The 16,241-nt window shown below is 43.4% G+C and overlaps 1 protein-coding gene across 1 annotated transcript; it reads right to left on the bottom strand.

Moving 5' to 3' along the window:
• Window positions 1-14,946: 14,946 nt before the first annotated feature.
• LOC148148569 (uncharacterized) lies at window positions 14,947-15,903 on the bottom strand. Its single transcript, XM_087992318.1, has one exon. The coding sequence runs from the start codon at window positions 15,901-15,903 to the stop codon at window positions 14,947-14,949; it is 957 nt and encodes a 318-aa protein (XP_087848444.1).
• Window positions 15,904-16,241: the final 338 nt, after the last annotated feature.

The following is a 16,241-nucleotide window of genomic DNA, read 5'->3' as shown; positions in this document are numbered from 1 at the left end:
TTAAGGACGAAAGAATAACTAGGGAGAGAATAGGGCCCCTCAAAGATCAGCAAGGCGGCCTTTGTGTGGAGCCACAGAAAAGGGGGGGAGATACTAAATGAATATTTTGCATCAGTATTTACTGTAGAAAAGGATATGGAAGATATAGACTGTAGGGAAATAGATAGAGTCATAGAGATGTACAGCACGGAAACAGACCCTTCAGTCCAACCCGTCCATGCCGACCAGATATCCCAACCCAATCTAGTCCCACCTGCCAGCACCCGGCCCATACCCCTCCAAACCCTTCCTATTCATATACCCATCCAAATGCCTCCTAAATGTTGCAATTGTACCAGCCTCCACCACTTCCTCTTTGCCTATCCTTATACTCAATACCCCTTCCAATGAAGGCAAACATGCCATAAGCCTTTTTTATTACCTTATCTACTTGTGCTACCATCTTCAGTGATCTCTGGACCTGCACACACAGATCCCTCTGTATATCAATACTCCTAAGGGTTCTGCTATTCACTGTCTAATTTGCAGCTGTGCCTTCCAAAATGCATCACCTCACATTTGTCCAGATTAAACTGCAACTGCCATTTCTCTGCCCATGCCTCCAATTGATCTATATCCTGCTGTATCCTCTGACAATCTTTCTCACTTTCCGGAACTTCACCAATCCTTGTATCATCCGCAAACTTACTAATTAAATCAGCTATGTTTTTCTCCAAATCATTTATGTAGATTATGACAGCAGAGGTCCCAGCATAGATGGTGACATCTTGCAAAATGTCCAGATTACAGAGGAGGATGTACTGGATGTCTTGAAACGGTTAAAAGTGGATAAATCCCCAGGACCCGATCAGGTGTACCCGAGAACTCTCTGGGAAGCTAGAGAAGTGATTGCTGGGCCTCTTGCTGAGATATTTATATCATCGATAGTCACAGGTGAGGTGCCGGAAGACTGGAGGTTGGCAAACGTGGTGCCACTGTTTAAGAAGGGCGGTAAAGACAAGCCAGGGAACTATAGACCCATGAGCCTGACCTCGGTGGTGGGCAAGTTGTTGGAGGGAATCCTGAGAGTCAGGATGTACATGTATTTGGAAAGGCAAGGACTGATTAGGGATAGTCAACATGGCTTTGTGCGTGGGAGATCATGTCTCACAAACTTGAATGAGTTTTTTGAAGAAGTAACAAAGATTGAAGAGGGCAGAGCAGTAGATGTGATCAATGTGGACTTCAGTAAGGTGTTCGACAAGGTTCCCCATGGGAGACTGATTAGCAAGGTTAGATCTCATGGAATGCAGGGAGAACCAGCCATTTGGATACAGAACTGGCTCAAAGGTAGAAGACAGAGGGTGGTGGTGGAGGGTTGTTTTTCAGACTGGAGGCCTGTGACCAGTGGAGTGCCACAAGGATCAGTGCTGGGCCCTCTACTTTTTGTCATTTACATAAATGATTTGGATGTGAGCATAAGAGGTATAGTTAGTAAGTTTGCAGATGACACCAAATTTGGAGGTCTAGTGGACAGCAAAGAGGGTTACCTCAGATTACAACAGGATCTTGACCAGATAGGCCAATGGGCTGAGAAGTGGCAGATGGAGTTTAACTCAGATAAATGCAAGGTGCTGCATTTTGGGAAAGCAAATCTTAGCAGGACTTATACACTTAATGGTAAGGTCTTAGGGAGTGTTGCTGAACAAAGAAACCTTGGAGTGCAGGTTCATAGCTCCTTGAAAGTGGAGTCGCAGGTAGATAGGATAGTGAAGAAGGCATTTGGTATGCTTTCCTTTACTGGTCAGAGTATTGAGTACAGGAGTTGGGTGGTCATGTTACGGCTGTACAGGACATTGGTCAGGCCACTGTTGGAATATTGCGTGCAATTCTGGTCTCCTTCCTATCAGAAGGATGTTGTGAAAGTTGAAAGGGCTCAGAAAAGATTTACAAGAATGTTGCAGGGTTGAAGGATCTGAGCTAAAGGGAGAGGCTGAACAGGTTGGGGCTGTTTTCCCTGGAGCGTCGGAGGCTGAGGGGTGACCTTATAGAGGTTTTCAGAATTATGAGGGGCATGGATAGGATAAATAGGCAAAGTCTTTTCCCTGGAGTCAGGGAGTCCAGAACTAGAGGGCATAGGTTTAGGGTGAGAAGGGAAAGATATAAAAGAGACCTAAGGGGCAAACATTTCACGCAGAGGGTGGCACGTGTATGGAATGAGCTGCCAGAGGATGTGGTGGAGGCTGGTACAATTGCAACATTTAAGAGGCATTTGGATGGGTATATGAATAGGAAGGGTTTGGAGGGATATGGGCCGGGTGCTGGCAGGTGGGACTAGATTGGGTTGGAATATCTGGTTGGCATGGACGGGTTGGACCAAAGGGTCTGTTTCCATGCTGTAAATCTCTATGACTCTATCTGTGTGGGTTTCCTCCGGGTGCTCTGGTTTCCTCCCAAGTCCAAAGATGTGCAGGTTAGGTGAATTGGCCCTGCTACATCACCCATACTGTTCAGGGATGTGTAGGTTAGGTGCATTAGTTAGGGGAAATGTAAAGTAATCGGGTAGGAGAATGGGTCTGGGTGGGATACTCTTTGGAGGGTCGATATGGACTTGTTGGGCCAAATGGCCTGTTTCCACACTATCAGGATTCTGTGATTCGAAGTATTCAACTCTAATAGTCATAAGCCAACAACACACTAACACATACCTGCAGCCAATCATGTCACCAGACACATGCTACCAGAATTTCAACTCTGACAGCCAATCGCTCAAGCTTATTAGGGGCTGCTCATTGACACATTTTCCTCGTGGAATAATTGTAGCACAACAGGGAAAAACTGGAGGAGGACAAGTGCACATGTAACTTTTAAGTCCTTTCATGGAGAGTGTTAGTCATCAGAGGAAAAGACATCACATGGCCATAGTCACTGGTGGGCTGAAGAGATCAACAATCAGAGAATTCATATCTCATCCTCCTCTCTTCCCTCCTCTCTCTCTCATCTCACAATTTTTGTCTCAAAAGGTATAGACAATGTACCTATTCTTTTCCTGCTTCTCTCAAGGCCTCATAACCCTTGTCTTTTCATCATTTCAAATTTCCTCAAACAGTAACCGTCAGTAAGTGGAGATAGAGGAACAGAATTTGGAAGAAGAACAGACACTCACTCAATCATAAGCTCATGCTCAGAGACTAACACTACTAGAAGTGACCGGGGGACAATAAACACATTTACAGAAGTGCCAAGACAGGTGCAATTCACTGGACGGCATGATTGCACACTAGACAACTGCTATTTTGCCCAAATGAAGAGTAGGTCAGGCAGCATCCAAGGAGCAGGAGAATCGACGTTTCGGGCATAAGCCCTTCTTAGGAAGAAGGGCTTATGCCCGAAACGTCGATTCTCCTGCTCCTTGGATGCTGCCTGACCTGCTGCGCTTTTCCAGCACCACATTTTCAGCTCTGATCTCCAGCATCTGCAGTCCTAACTTTCTCCCCAAATGAAGAGTAGTTCAACAACGAGTGCAGGAAGTTTGTCAGGAGCAGCACCAGGCATAACTAAAAACAAAGTGCCAACATGCTGACACTACAACGCAGTACTACTTGCATGTGAAGCAGCATGTATTTGACAGGGTTAACCAAGTCCACAACTAACAGATCAGATTTAAGCTTTCCAGCCCTGCCTCACCCAGGAGTGAATAACAAAATCATAGAATCCCTATAGTGCAGAAAGAGGCCATTTGGCCCTTCGGGTCTGCACCAACCCTCCAAAGAACATCCCACCCAGAACTACACCCCACCCTATCCCCACAACACCATATTTACCATGGCTAATCCAAATAGCCGAAATGGGGAAATCTCAAACTAGGGATAGAATTACAGAATAAGGGGCCAGTCATTTAAAATTGAGATGCGAAGGGATTTTTCCTCTTGGAGGATAGTAAGACATATCCTTGAGACTTATAGAGTCTAGAGAACTGAAAGTATTTAAAGGGAAGGTAGATAGATGTTTGAAGTATCAAGGCATTAAAGGCTACAAGCTGATATGAAAGAGAAGATAAGGTCTGGGGCAGATCAGCTATGATTTTCTAGAAATGCGGGACAAAGGGACAAATATCCTAACCTTGCTAGTATTTCTTATGCTATTATAGAGCTTAAGAGATAAATGACAAAGAAAAGTCTCCAGTAGAAGATAAATCCAAAGTTTCCCACAAGAAATCAATGACACAGATCAAACATTTTGGCATGCAGATACTTATATCAAGTAGGCATTTCATGAATTTCAAATGAGACAAGTATCATAGAATTATCAGATAGAGAGCCATGGTTGACAAAACACTGTTTACAGCTGACAGTTCAGCTACATGAACCTGAAGCTTTTACACTTAATGTTAAGGATATACTACAAGCAACTCCAACATTGGGAGGCAGAGGCATTGTGGTAATGTCACTGGACTAGCAATCCAGAAACAAAAGCAGAAATTGCTGGAAAAAACTCAGCAGATTCCATAGCATCTGTGGAGAGAAATCACAGTTAACGTTTCGGGTCCAATGACCTTTCTTCAGACAAGTTTTCATTTCTGATTTCCAGCATCTGCAGTGCTGTGGATTTTTTGTTTAATAATCCAGAACCCCAGGGTAATGTCAGTGGGAAGGCAAGAGTTTAAATCCTCAGTGGCACAAGGTGAAATATGAATTCAATAAAACCTGGAATTAAATGCCAGACTAAAGGAGACTGTCGATTGTCATAAATATTCATCTGGTTCACTAATGCACTTCAGGGAAGGAAGCAAAACAAAAACCTGAACAAAAAGCAGAATCGCTTGAGATTAGTTATGTTGGAGTGAAAAGTTTATTTCATACCATCAAAGGAGAAGGTAAAAGGTGACTATAGTGGTCTGGCTGAAATGTTTTTGACTACAGTCCAAAGATGTGCAGGCCATGGTAAGTGCAGGGTTACAGGGATAGGATAAGGAGGTATGACTGGGTGGGATGCTCTTCAGAGATTTGATGTGGACTTGGGTTGAATGCTGTTAGGACTGTCCATGACTAAGCAGCACAAAATGACTGACAGATGCCCATGGCTAATGCAGAAGAACATGGCTGACAGTAGTTAGAGATCTTGGGAAAATATTTGCTAAATGTAGTCTTCACAAGTAGAACAATAGTAGTTCTGTAGACTCAAGGTCACCAAACTGAGACAGAATAAGCAGCTGCAGGTATTTACACATAAGACATAGATAAAAACATTTCACACTAATTAGTGAATCTCTCTTGAATTACTTCATCATTAAGTTACAATACTAAGAGTAGATTTTAGTTAAGAGTCTTCAGATAATCATAAATATAGATTCCGAAGTAGTTATAGATCCACATATATACAAAAAAACTCACTAAAAGCATCAGAGGAAATTATTCAAACCAGTCTCAGACAGTAAAAGCAGCCCCCATATCATTACAAAAAGATAAGAGAGTCTGGTAATATCATGAATCCATGGAGAACCAGGGGTGGACCCCACAAGCATGCCCATCTCTTTGTTGTTCACTGATATGATCAGCTTTATTGGAAATACATTGAAATTGCTGAGTGTAGCAGTACTTCCTTCGGGTTAAGGATTATCAACAGTTAAACTGTGTACATGACTGCAAATAAATGGCTGAGGCAAGATTGAACTGTATCCAATTACAAAGGGATAACTCACCACTGCTTACCAATAGTAAACAAAAGGAAGGGGCGTGTCCACTTTGAGCTTGAGCTGTATTAAATAAGCTACTTAGAAACTTTTTGTGTGCCTTATTGCTCTGGAGAAATGAAGCTGTACTGAAAAGAAAGCTGCAATAAAGGTTACCTGAAAGCACCCCGCAACTTGAATTCACATTGGAAACTATGAGATCTAACAAATGGCCTGCTTCCACAATGTAGGGATTCTATGATTTTGTGATACTATCAAACTGCACAACACCAGGTTATAGTCCTGCAGATTTATTTGGAAGCACTAGCTTTTGAAGCACTGCAGGTCGTTATGGAGCATAAGGTCATAAGACACAGAATTTAGAGCAAAAGATTACAGTGTCGTGCAACTGAAATGATATATTGAACCAAACTGGATTGTTGTTAAGTCTTTCATCATTTAGAATGTGTTGCAGGTTTTGATCCATTAATATGGAAATCTCAGAACTTCTCTTAAGTCACCTTCTCGAGATAACTTAAGGTTTTAAGAAAAAAGCTGACATCTCAACTCAGACACTGCATTAAAGGTGTGAGGTTAGATTCTGTCTGTATCCCAATCTTGAGTTAGACTCCCCCACATCATGACTATCAAACCAATGAGAGTTCAGATTTCGACTTGCAACAAAATCAAAATAAAGTGCAAACAAAGAGCCAACAGCTACACCATCAACACGACTCGAGATGATATACTATATCTAGTGATTGACAGACAATATCAGTATCTGTAACTAAATTAAATCAGATTGCAATGCAGCTGTGAACAACTGTTTAAACAAATTCAAATCTGACATTAGATGTTGAAGTGATTAGGATGTAATGGGTTCAACCAAAATATCTGACCGCTCCACCTCCCAAAGAAGAATCCTCCATAATAATAAAGGACATCACATCAAGTAAGAATGAACCTCCAAATAACATACTGCAGGTAATCTACTCAAAAGAAAACATATGTGAAGAAGTGGTGTTATGGACCAGACCTGACCACTCAAAACATTTTAAGCAGGTAGCCCAGACCATAACTTTGCTTTTTGTTTCAGATAAGTACATAGTGAATATTTCTGGAGTGAATTAGCTGGTCATACTGCCGAGTTTTAAACACACAGAATTTATTTACAAAATTATGGCAAGAAACACAACGAACCGAAAATAGAATACCCGAATAACTGATCCTATCTGAACTGGACAGGTTATCCTGACTTAATGGTGCTGTTCCAAAATACTTGCAACAATCCCAATAAACAAACCCCTTAGCACAAAGAGTAAAAATGACACAAAATGCTTACAGGTTACAAAATCAGAAGGGCAGAAGGAGGGGGAGAGAGTCCAGATTCAACTGTGACCCTGACTCAACTAACCCCCATATTATGCCCCCTTGATTACAGAGGAACCTCGATTATCTGAATGAGATGGGCAGGCACTATTTCGTTTGGATAATTGATTATTCGATTAATTGATTCAATACCTTTCCCCTGGGGCTCAGAGTTTTCGGAAGTTTCCTTTTACCTCGCTCTGCCTGCCGTGCTCCCTCTCTCTGTCTCAGGGTTTGTTTCTCAGCAGATACACACACTTGTGTGTAAGAAACCTGCAGCATTGCTGAAGCCTCCCACCCCACCATCAGTTCATTGGGAGACACAGGGAGCACTTAAGAGTCATGGAGATGTACAGCACGGAAACAGACCCTTCAGTCCAACCCGTCCATGCCGACCAGATATCCCATCCCAATCTAGTCCCAACTACCAGCACCCAGACCATATCCCTCCAAACCCTTCCTATTCATATACCCATCCAAATGCCTCTTAAATGTTGCAATTGTACCAGCCTCCACCACATCCTCTGGCAGCTCATTCCATACACATACCACCCTCTGCGTGAAAAAGTTGCCCCTTAGGTCTCTTTTATATCTTTCCCCTCTCACCCTAAACCTATGCCCTCTAGTTCTGGACTCCCCGACACCAGGGTAAAGACTTTGCCTATTTACCCTATCCATGCCCCTCATAATTTTGGTAAACCTCTAAAGGTCACCCCTCAGCCTCCGACGCACCAAGGAAAACAGTCCCAACCTGTTCAGCCTCTCCCTATAGCTCAAGTCCTCCATCCCTAGCAACATCCTTGTAAATCTTTTCTGAACCCTTTCAAGTGTCACAACATCTTTCCGATAGGAAGGAGACCACTTGCTACAGTCCACTCCCTGTTCAGGAGACTAGGCAGCAGCACACCGCGTGCTCACCCCCGCGCACCCCATATCTGACCCCCAACCCCACTTGTCCAACCCCCAACCTCGCCCCTGTCCAAAACCCCAACCACATCTGACCCTGACCCTGTCCAACCCTATCCCCCACTCGGCCACCCCCATCCCTGTCCAACCCTGCCCCATCTGACACCACCCCGCACCCAGTCCACCCCCACCCCAGTCCACACCCACCCCCACCTGCCCCTAATCCTGTCAAATTCTGCCCCCAGTCCACTCCTACCCTCGCCCGCCCCCAAGCTCATCCAACTCCGCCCCACAGTCCACCCCCACCCCTCCCTGCCCCCAACACCATCCAACCCTGCCACCAGTCCACCCCCACCCCCGCCCACCCCAACCCCGTCCAAACCCGCCCCACAATCCAGCCCCACCCCCGCCTGCCCCAACCCTATCCAACACTGCCCCAGTCCACCCCACTCCTGCCCACCCCAACCCCATCCAACCCCGCCCCAGTCCACCCTCACCACCCGTCTGCCCCCCTCTCCCCCATTCCGCGCCACACCCGTCCTCCCCCACTTCTGGGGCAGCCAGGCTGGACACCAACAGTAAGACTGCTGCTGCCTTTGAGGAATGAGTCTCCAAGTAGCATGCGCGCGCGCACATACATACACACACAAAACCTTTTACTGCAACATTCTGACAAGTTCTACCTTTGACCTATACAGGACAATGTTGGAGAGATTATCTGAGGAAGTGGGGTTTAGGGTACACCTCTGTGTAGAACTCCAGGGAAAGTGCTGGGGGGAGGGAAGAGAGAGAGAGAGATAGAGGGCAGGAGGTCAGTCATTTGGAGATTGTGCCAGGGCTCCCATCGATATCCAGGACTCTTCTCAGCAGCATTTCAGGAGCCGGGTTCATTTTTAATCATTGTAAACAATAGGTGCGATCAGTGTTGAAAACACCTCTTTGATTTACTGTTTCTATCAGGACCTCAAGATCTCCTTCGGATAATCTGATATTCGGATAATCGTGGTTCCTCTGTATAGCAGTTTTTTTTTAAAGACTTGAAAGCTTTCTGTTTGAAGCATGATCTGTTAGGTATCAACAAGGGTGCACCAATGAACCAGTCAAACTTCAGACATGTTGGAAACTTGGGTTGTTTAGAACCTCTGAAACAAATCAAATACAAAATAACCTTGTAAAAGGACCAGCTTTGTGACAGTGGGCAAGCTAATTTCTCCAATAATTCAATCATAGAGTGGAAAGGAGAAAGCCCTAAGTGTTTAAGAAATTAAAACAACAAGTCTACATACTTCAGCATAACTTTTCAGGAGAAATGAGAACAAAATTTAATGGACACAAATTGAATATGTGGTGCGTACAATGCCACAGAAGACAACTCTAAGAAGAGATAACAGTAAGCAAAGAAAAAATTGCCTGTTAAAGCAGGGACCACGTCAACAGCTATAAAGAATAGGCATTCATCATCAATGTTCTCCACAAAAGAAATTAAAGACTCTCCAACTCAAGCAACACAGACATAAGATTTTCAGGAAGATGATCCAAGTCAATTACCTTCTACACAACAATCTATCAATTTTGAAAATTCAAAGAGAACATATATAGTGAGAGTAGTGAAAATGCTAGATCATCTGAACATATAAATTCAAAAACATTGAAGGAAAGGGTGCAGAGGTAAATGAAAATATTATCAACAAGTTATAGCAACATTAAAATTATGAGGGAAAAGGACTTGGGAGGGAAGCTGTAAATGTGTCTGAAAGGTTTGGAAGGGTTAATAATCAATCGAATGGTGTAAGCATCACTCATTGTGTTAACATCATGAGAACTTGATCAGAATAAAGAAGGAGTCTGTACAAAATAGATCTTAAGCTAATGTGCTCCTAACATTCTCTGTAATAATATAGATCATATTCATATGACCTGTCAACAGTTTCATTAATATAATAAACCTCATATTGTTTGCTCAATGAGGTTCTTCCAGACAGACCAGAAAGGTGGATGTCCTAATCCACACAAGACCACTTCAGGCTTGAAGGAATCCACACACAACACTTTATATGGTAGCCATAATGCTTTAATACAGAGAGCACACAGAGAACTAATCAGGTTCTGGCTGAATGGTCTGAACTTCTTAGACTTCAGTCTATTCCCTTTATAAATTTTAGTACTGTGGAGAAATTGGCCAACACCTAGGAAATAAGTGGCATGGTGGCTCAGTGGTTAGCATTGCTGCCTCACAGCGCCAGGGACCCGGGTTCGATTTCAGCTTTGGACAACTGTCTGTGTGGATTTTGTACGTTCTCACAGTGTCTGCGTGGGTTTCCTCTGGGTGCTTTCGTTTCCTCCCACAATCCAAAGATGTGCAGGTTAGGCGAATTGTCCATAGTATTCAGGAATGTGTAGGTTAGGGATAAATATAGAGTAGTAGGGGAATGGGTTTGGGTTACTTTTTGGAGGGTCTTGTTGGGCAAAATGGCTTGTTTCCACACTGTAGGGATTCTAAGTATATTAGGTGCCACATTAAAAGCACCTGCTAGGCAGCAAGAAGAAAAAGTTTCAGCCTATCCAGCTTCCCCTTAAAACTCAAACCTTCCAATCCAGGTAACATCCTTGTAAATCTTTTCTGCACCCTTTTCTTGATGTAGCAGGGTGACCAAAACTGTACACAGTATTCCAAAAGTGGCCTCACTAACATCTGTACAGGCACAACATGACATTCCAACTCCTATGATTTCCCTGACTGATCAAGAATCTATTTCCCTCAGCTTTAACTTTGCCCCCACAACTCTATGGCTTGGAGTTCCAAAAACGTTCAACCCTCTGAAAAAATAAATTCCTCCTCATCTCAGTCTTAAATTGGCACCCCTTAATTCTGAGACTATACCCTGTCTTGTTTCAATGAGATTGCCTCTCATTCTTCTAAACTCCAGTGAGTAGAGTCCCAATCTGTTAGTCTTTGCTCATAAGACAAATCCTTCTGACCAGGGATCATCCTAGCAAATCTTTTCTGAACTGCCTCCAATAAAATAATATATTTCCTTAAATAAGGATAGCAAATCTGCTCTCAGTATTCCAGATGTGATCACATCAGCATCTTTACTGGAGCACAGGAGGTTGGCAGGTGATCATTTTAGAAGGTTACAAAATCATGAGGGGTGTAGAAAAAGCAAATCTTATGTTTTCCATAAGGTAGGGGGTTCAAAACTAGAGGGCATAATTTTAAGATGAAAGGGGAATGATTTAAAAGGGACCTGATGGACAATGTATTCTACATAGAGGGGGATTTGAATAGCGAATTAACTGCCAGTGGAAGTGTTAGAGGCGGCTATAAATACAATGTTTAAGAAACATTTGGACATGTATATGGATAAAAAAGATTTTGAGGGATTTGAACCAAATGCTGGCAAATGGGACTAGTTTAGTTTGGGAAACTTGGATCGAAGGATCTGTTCCATGCTGTATAACTTGATGACTCCATACTGGAGGCAATTATACAGAAGCATTTGAGTACAGGCAATGAAGCACACTCTTGAAGAAGGGCTTATGCCCGAAACGTCGATTCTCCTGTTCCTTGGATGCTGTCTGACCTGCTGCACTTTTCCAGCAACACATTTTCAGCTCTGATCTCCAGCATCTGCAGTCCTCACTTTCTCCTTTGAACAATTGCAGCCTGTAATAACACCTATTCAGAATTGTTTTTGGCTTGTTAGTTTTTTTGACTGTGTTAATTTGGTTAGTATTTGCTAGATTTCTGTTTTACAGTACACAAATATTCAAGTTTTCAAAAAGATTTATGATTAACATTTCTTTGATCACACCTCTTATTCTAAAAATGAATATTCTCAGATGTCCACAGTAGACTTTTGCTCATTTGGAGCACCGACTGGAAAAGTGCACACACCACAGTGATGGTTTGTTAATATATTTTCAATTTAGCAAGTGGAAAGCTATAGATTAAAAAAAAAAGTTATTTGGTTTTTGTATTTTAATAGCATATTTTGTGACCATCCCTCAGTGTTTTGCAGACATGAGGCAGTTTTGAAGTAACATTACTATAGTAATGTTAGCAAAAGTAACAAGCAGTTGCACATAGCAGGCTCTCACAGGTTTAATGTGAGCAAGTCAATGTTTTCTCTTTTGTTTTGGTGATCTTAGCTGAGGTATAAATATTTGGTCAACACACTTGGTGGTGTACAGATATCTCTTGATAATGTACAACATGCATTTTATCACCAGTAAACGAGATGAGACTCAGGCACCAGAACTGAGCACAGAGGTTAATTGACATCTGGGTTTTTTTCTGACATGTCGACTTGTGTTTGGCTTTGGATGGGTAGGAAACTAAAAAATGAGCAGTGTTCTGCATAAAACAAACAGAAGAGGATGATGTTAAAAAAAAACCAATTGGGGTGGCACGATGGCTCAGTGGTGAGCCATGCTGCCTCACAGTGCTAGGGCACTGGTTTGATTCCAGCCTCGGGTAACTGGTTTTTGTGGAGTTTGCACATTCCTTTTGTGTCTGAATGGGTTTCCTCTGGGTGCTCGGGTTCCCTCCCACAATCCAAAGATGTGCTGGCTAGGTGGATTGGCCATGCTAAATTGGTCAAGGGTAAATACTGGATAATGGGGAAGGGGAATGGGTCTGGGTGGGTTACTCGTCGAAGGTCTGATGTGGACTTGTTGACCCGAAGGGCTTGTTTCCACACTGTAGGGATTCATCTATGAGAATATGGATGAGTTAAAATGGGCAATGGAAAAATGCCCTCATGCAATAATAAACACCCCTTGGCAATGAAGCAACGCCGAAAGGAGACACAAAAACAGAAATTGCTGGAAAAGCTGAGCGCGTCGGACAGCATCTGTGCAGAGTTAATGTTTCGGGCAACCCTTAATTAGAACCATCCTCGGAAAGGAAGAATACTGTGCGTTTGAGGTCAGGTTGTGATTATTAAGGTTGAAGGGTTGTTGATAGTACTCACTCACTCTCGCAGCTCCTCCGTGGCGCAGGGCCCGGGCGGTTGGGGTTCGGGCGGGAAAAGGTGCGGCTCGAGGAGCGGCGGTTAACGGCTCCGAGCCTGCACGTGGGCCGAGGGGACATACGTACACAGAGAGAGAGAGACAGAAAAGGTGCTAACATGCAACCAGATTATCAACCGACAAGCTGCATGATGGCCCAAGAGAACAACAAGAGTAAGCCGCCTTGGCCGATTTTAAAAATACAACAAAATTGGCGTGCGTTGTCCCATTAAAAACACGGGCGAGGGAGCAAGCGCCTGTCTGAGGTCGTTTCGCTTGGTGGCGGGGGGGGAGTCGTTGGCCCCACACCAAGCCTTTCTGTCGTGTTAAAGCCTCAGCGTGTTTTTTTTTATTATTCACCCCACCCAGCTCCATTTCAGCGTCCCCCTCCGTTGCGCAGAGTTGAGTTGGTTTCTTGCTCTCTTGGGGTAAAAAGTGCACGTGGCACCCTTTCCTCAGAGCAAAATATAAAACTCTGGGAGTTAAGGGTTTTTGAAGGATAGTTGGCAAATTTCTTCACCCCCTCCATTCTTGATTTTGTTTTTGCTTTTGCGATCCCTCAAGATTTTGTGTTTTCTTGCCACAAATGGGCATTTAAGTTATTCACCTTGCCCCCACATTTAAGAAGTGAAAGCAGCAAGAGTGCAAAAGGGCACATGGTGTTATTAGTGTAAAATCAGTTTGTGCCACTTCATTGTTAGTTTCACAAAACTGGCATCTCGCAAGTTATTGCATGCTATTTTCCTGAGGTTGTTGCACATGCGCTACTGAACTTGCCACAGAAAGTTTAAGCTGGATTTTCTGATGGCCAGTCATTATTCCAGTGACCTTAGGAACTGCATGCAGTGATCCTTCAGAATCCCCAACATAGCAGATTCCAAAGAAATTTCCTGGGAAATTCAAGATTCTGCTGGTCAATATCCCTAAACCTGGATCCCTCATAATATCTGTTAAATTGGAGAATTCCAATTGAAATTAAGTAAATTGTTACTCAAGAAAATTCAGACTATTAAATGTACCAACACCTGGGTAACTATTCAACTGACCCTATGGTTATCTCCCCAACTACATCACCTAGACCCCAGTACACCACCAAACCCTAACCTAACACACCCCTCTCTTCCCCCTGGGAGCTTACACTTCTGCCCTGCTCTGGACAATACCCCATTCCTCCCCTCAGTACCTGCTCCTGCTCCTTTTTGTGAGAAACAGAACTCACTCACAAATTAGCCTGAGACAAAGCCTTGGAAATAAGAACAATTTATTACAGCCTTGCAAGTACCGGACGCCTCTGCAATCAAGCAGAAATGCGCGCGAAAACAAAGCATGTAAGCATTCTTATTCAGTTTGCAAGTTGCAGAATCACACCTCCCTTTTCCCATCCTATCATAAGCCGATTACCTCACTTGTTTTTTTTTCTAGTTATTTTCTTATCTGGCCATCCTGCTGTCCTTGTATGTCTGCATTCTTTGTTCCTTGTTTGTTACAGCTTGTTCTTTTATCCAGTTTCTCTTATCATACTATAAGCTTTATTGTGAAATGCCCCTGCTGCTTCTTTTGTGGTCAACTACAACACTTTAAAGTTATTTCTTAGTTTAAAACTATTTCTTAAACAAAAACCTCTATATTCGTTAAAATCTTAGCCTTAAGTATGCTGCAAGAATCCCGTGACCGTTTGTGTAATGTTCCCCTTCCCCTCCCCCCACTACACCCTCTTCCCCCACCTGCAGAAACTACATTTCTAATCTCCCACAATTCCCCCTTTTTCTTTTTCTCTAACTGTTGTTTCTGAACTTATTAAGTCCCCTTTAATTCATTTTCTTATGTTCTGCCCTCTTACACCTTTTGGCGATGAGGTTCACAATCTTATACACGGTATAAAAGCATGTGATGATGTATTTGGGTTCCTTCCCCAAGGGATGTCATCAGTCGGCTCATTACCCATTTTAGGACATTGAACCCTACCACCAGACCCACTAATATCAATAATCCATAGATAGCCAGATTGACTAACCACCTTCCCCAATTAGTGCACAGGTACTACCTTTCTCTGCCAGAATATAATCTAGAGCCGTCCTGTTCTGAAGAGTCGTTAGCCTAGTGGCAATCATTTCGGTCGTTATGGCTGCTACTTGGGATTGGGTTTCGGCCAAAGCATCAGCATTATTGTTGGCCAACTCTTCCAGGGAAGCCGCTAACTTTTGTATTTCTACTCCTGCTCGAGCGGTCCCATACATAGGTATCAAAGTCCAGAGGAGGCGATCTCCTTCGGTTACTTTCCGGATTACTCGCCTTCCTCCCTGTTTATTCCGAGGTATTTTTGGGGCTCTCTTTAACAGCCTCAAATGGGGAATTATATAGGCAAGGTAGCAGCAGCCACTCCAACATTTCTGGCTTTGAGGCAGTTTGATCAACATCATAACATGCATGCATTCGGTCACGCGAATGTATTTTTCCCCGGGAATAAATGCATAGGCCTTCAGGCCACATACCCAATATGCTCCGTTTAATATTCGGGGAATGGTCATGGCAGTGGCTTGGCTGATGTAGACACAAGATGATTTTCCTAATTGGAAGGGTGCGGTATCATTCTGATTACAGAAACAAGTGGTATTTACTGCTCCTTTTGGTGGGGAAACTCTAAGGCCATCGAAAGCATCCAGAGTTTTCGGGGCTGGTCGAGGGAACCACCCCGCAAAGTTATAATTACCCCTTTCAAATCTCCAAGTTGTATCATTTGAGCCCGAGTCAAATTGTTGTACATCGTACACTTCTTCTTTGGTAAGTGGTATTACCGTGAGAGGAATTCCAGATTCCCCATGGTGTGGGATCTCCGCACATACCCAACAGTCGGTATGCCCCTTTAGTTTAGCATAATTCTGACATAAAGTGGTAAAATGATTTTTCCCACCCACCTTGACAGCTAGCGCCAATGTTATTGTGACAATATAAAGCTGACCACTCATTTCAGCTCACAACCCTCTCTGTCTATTCCCTAACCCTTTGTATGCCAGGAAGGAGTGAGTCCATGCAACACTTAACAATTGTTTTGGGATTCAGTTTTTTTAACCAATACTTAATAGTCTCTTATCTCAGTCCATTCTTTTTGCTCAGCTTGACTTTCAGAGGGTTGTCTGTAGGATGAGCCTGCCACTCTGCCGAAGGGGAAGGAGCGACGACGAGTGTAATGACTCCACCCTTTTTCAACAGTTCGGATGGCTGTTTCAGTAGTCAGGAGGGTTAGGAATGGTCCCTCCCAGCTTGGGTGCAGTTTGGTATCTTTCCAGGTCTTTATCAGGACCCA

The sequence above is a fragment of the Chiloscyllium plagiosum genome, unplaced genomic scaffold (assembly GCF_037043375.1).
Source record: "Chiloscyllium plagiosum isolate Xiang-an unplaced genomic scaffold, Cpla_swu_hap1 HiC_scaffold_12, whole genome shotgun sequence".
Classification (NCBI taxonomy): domain Eukaryota; kingdom Metazoa; phylum Chordata; class Chondrichthyes; order Orectolobiformes; family Hemiscylliidae; genus Chiloscyllium; species Chiloscyllium plagiosum.
Note: the sequence above shows the minus strand (reverse complement) of the source record. Positions and strands in the feature narration are given on the sequence as shown.

Bases quoted from the DNA above. Each gene is read 5' to 3' on its own strand.
- LOC148148569 (XM_087992318.1), bottom strand. From the start codon at position 15,903: ATGAGTGGTCAGCTTTATATTGTCACAATAACATTGGCGCTAGCTGTC.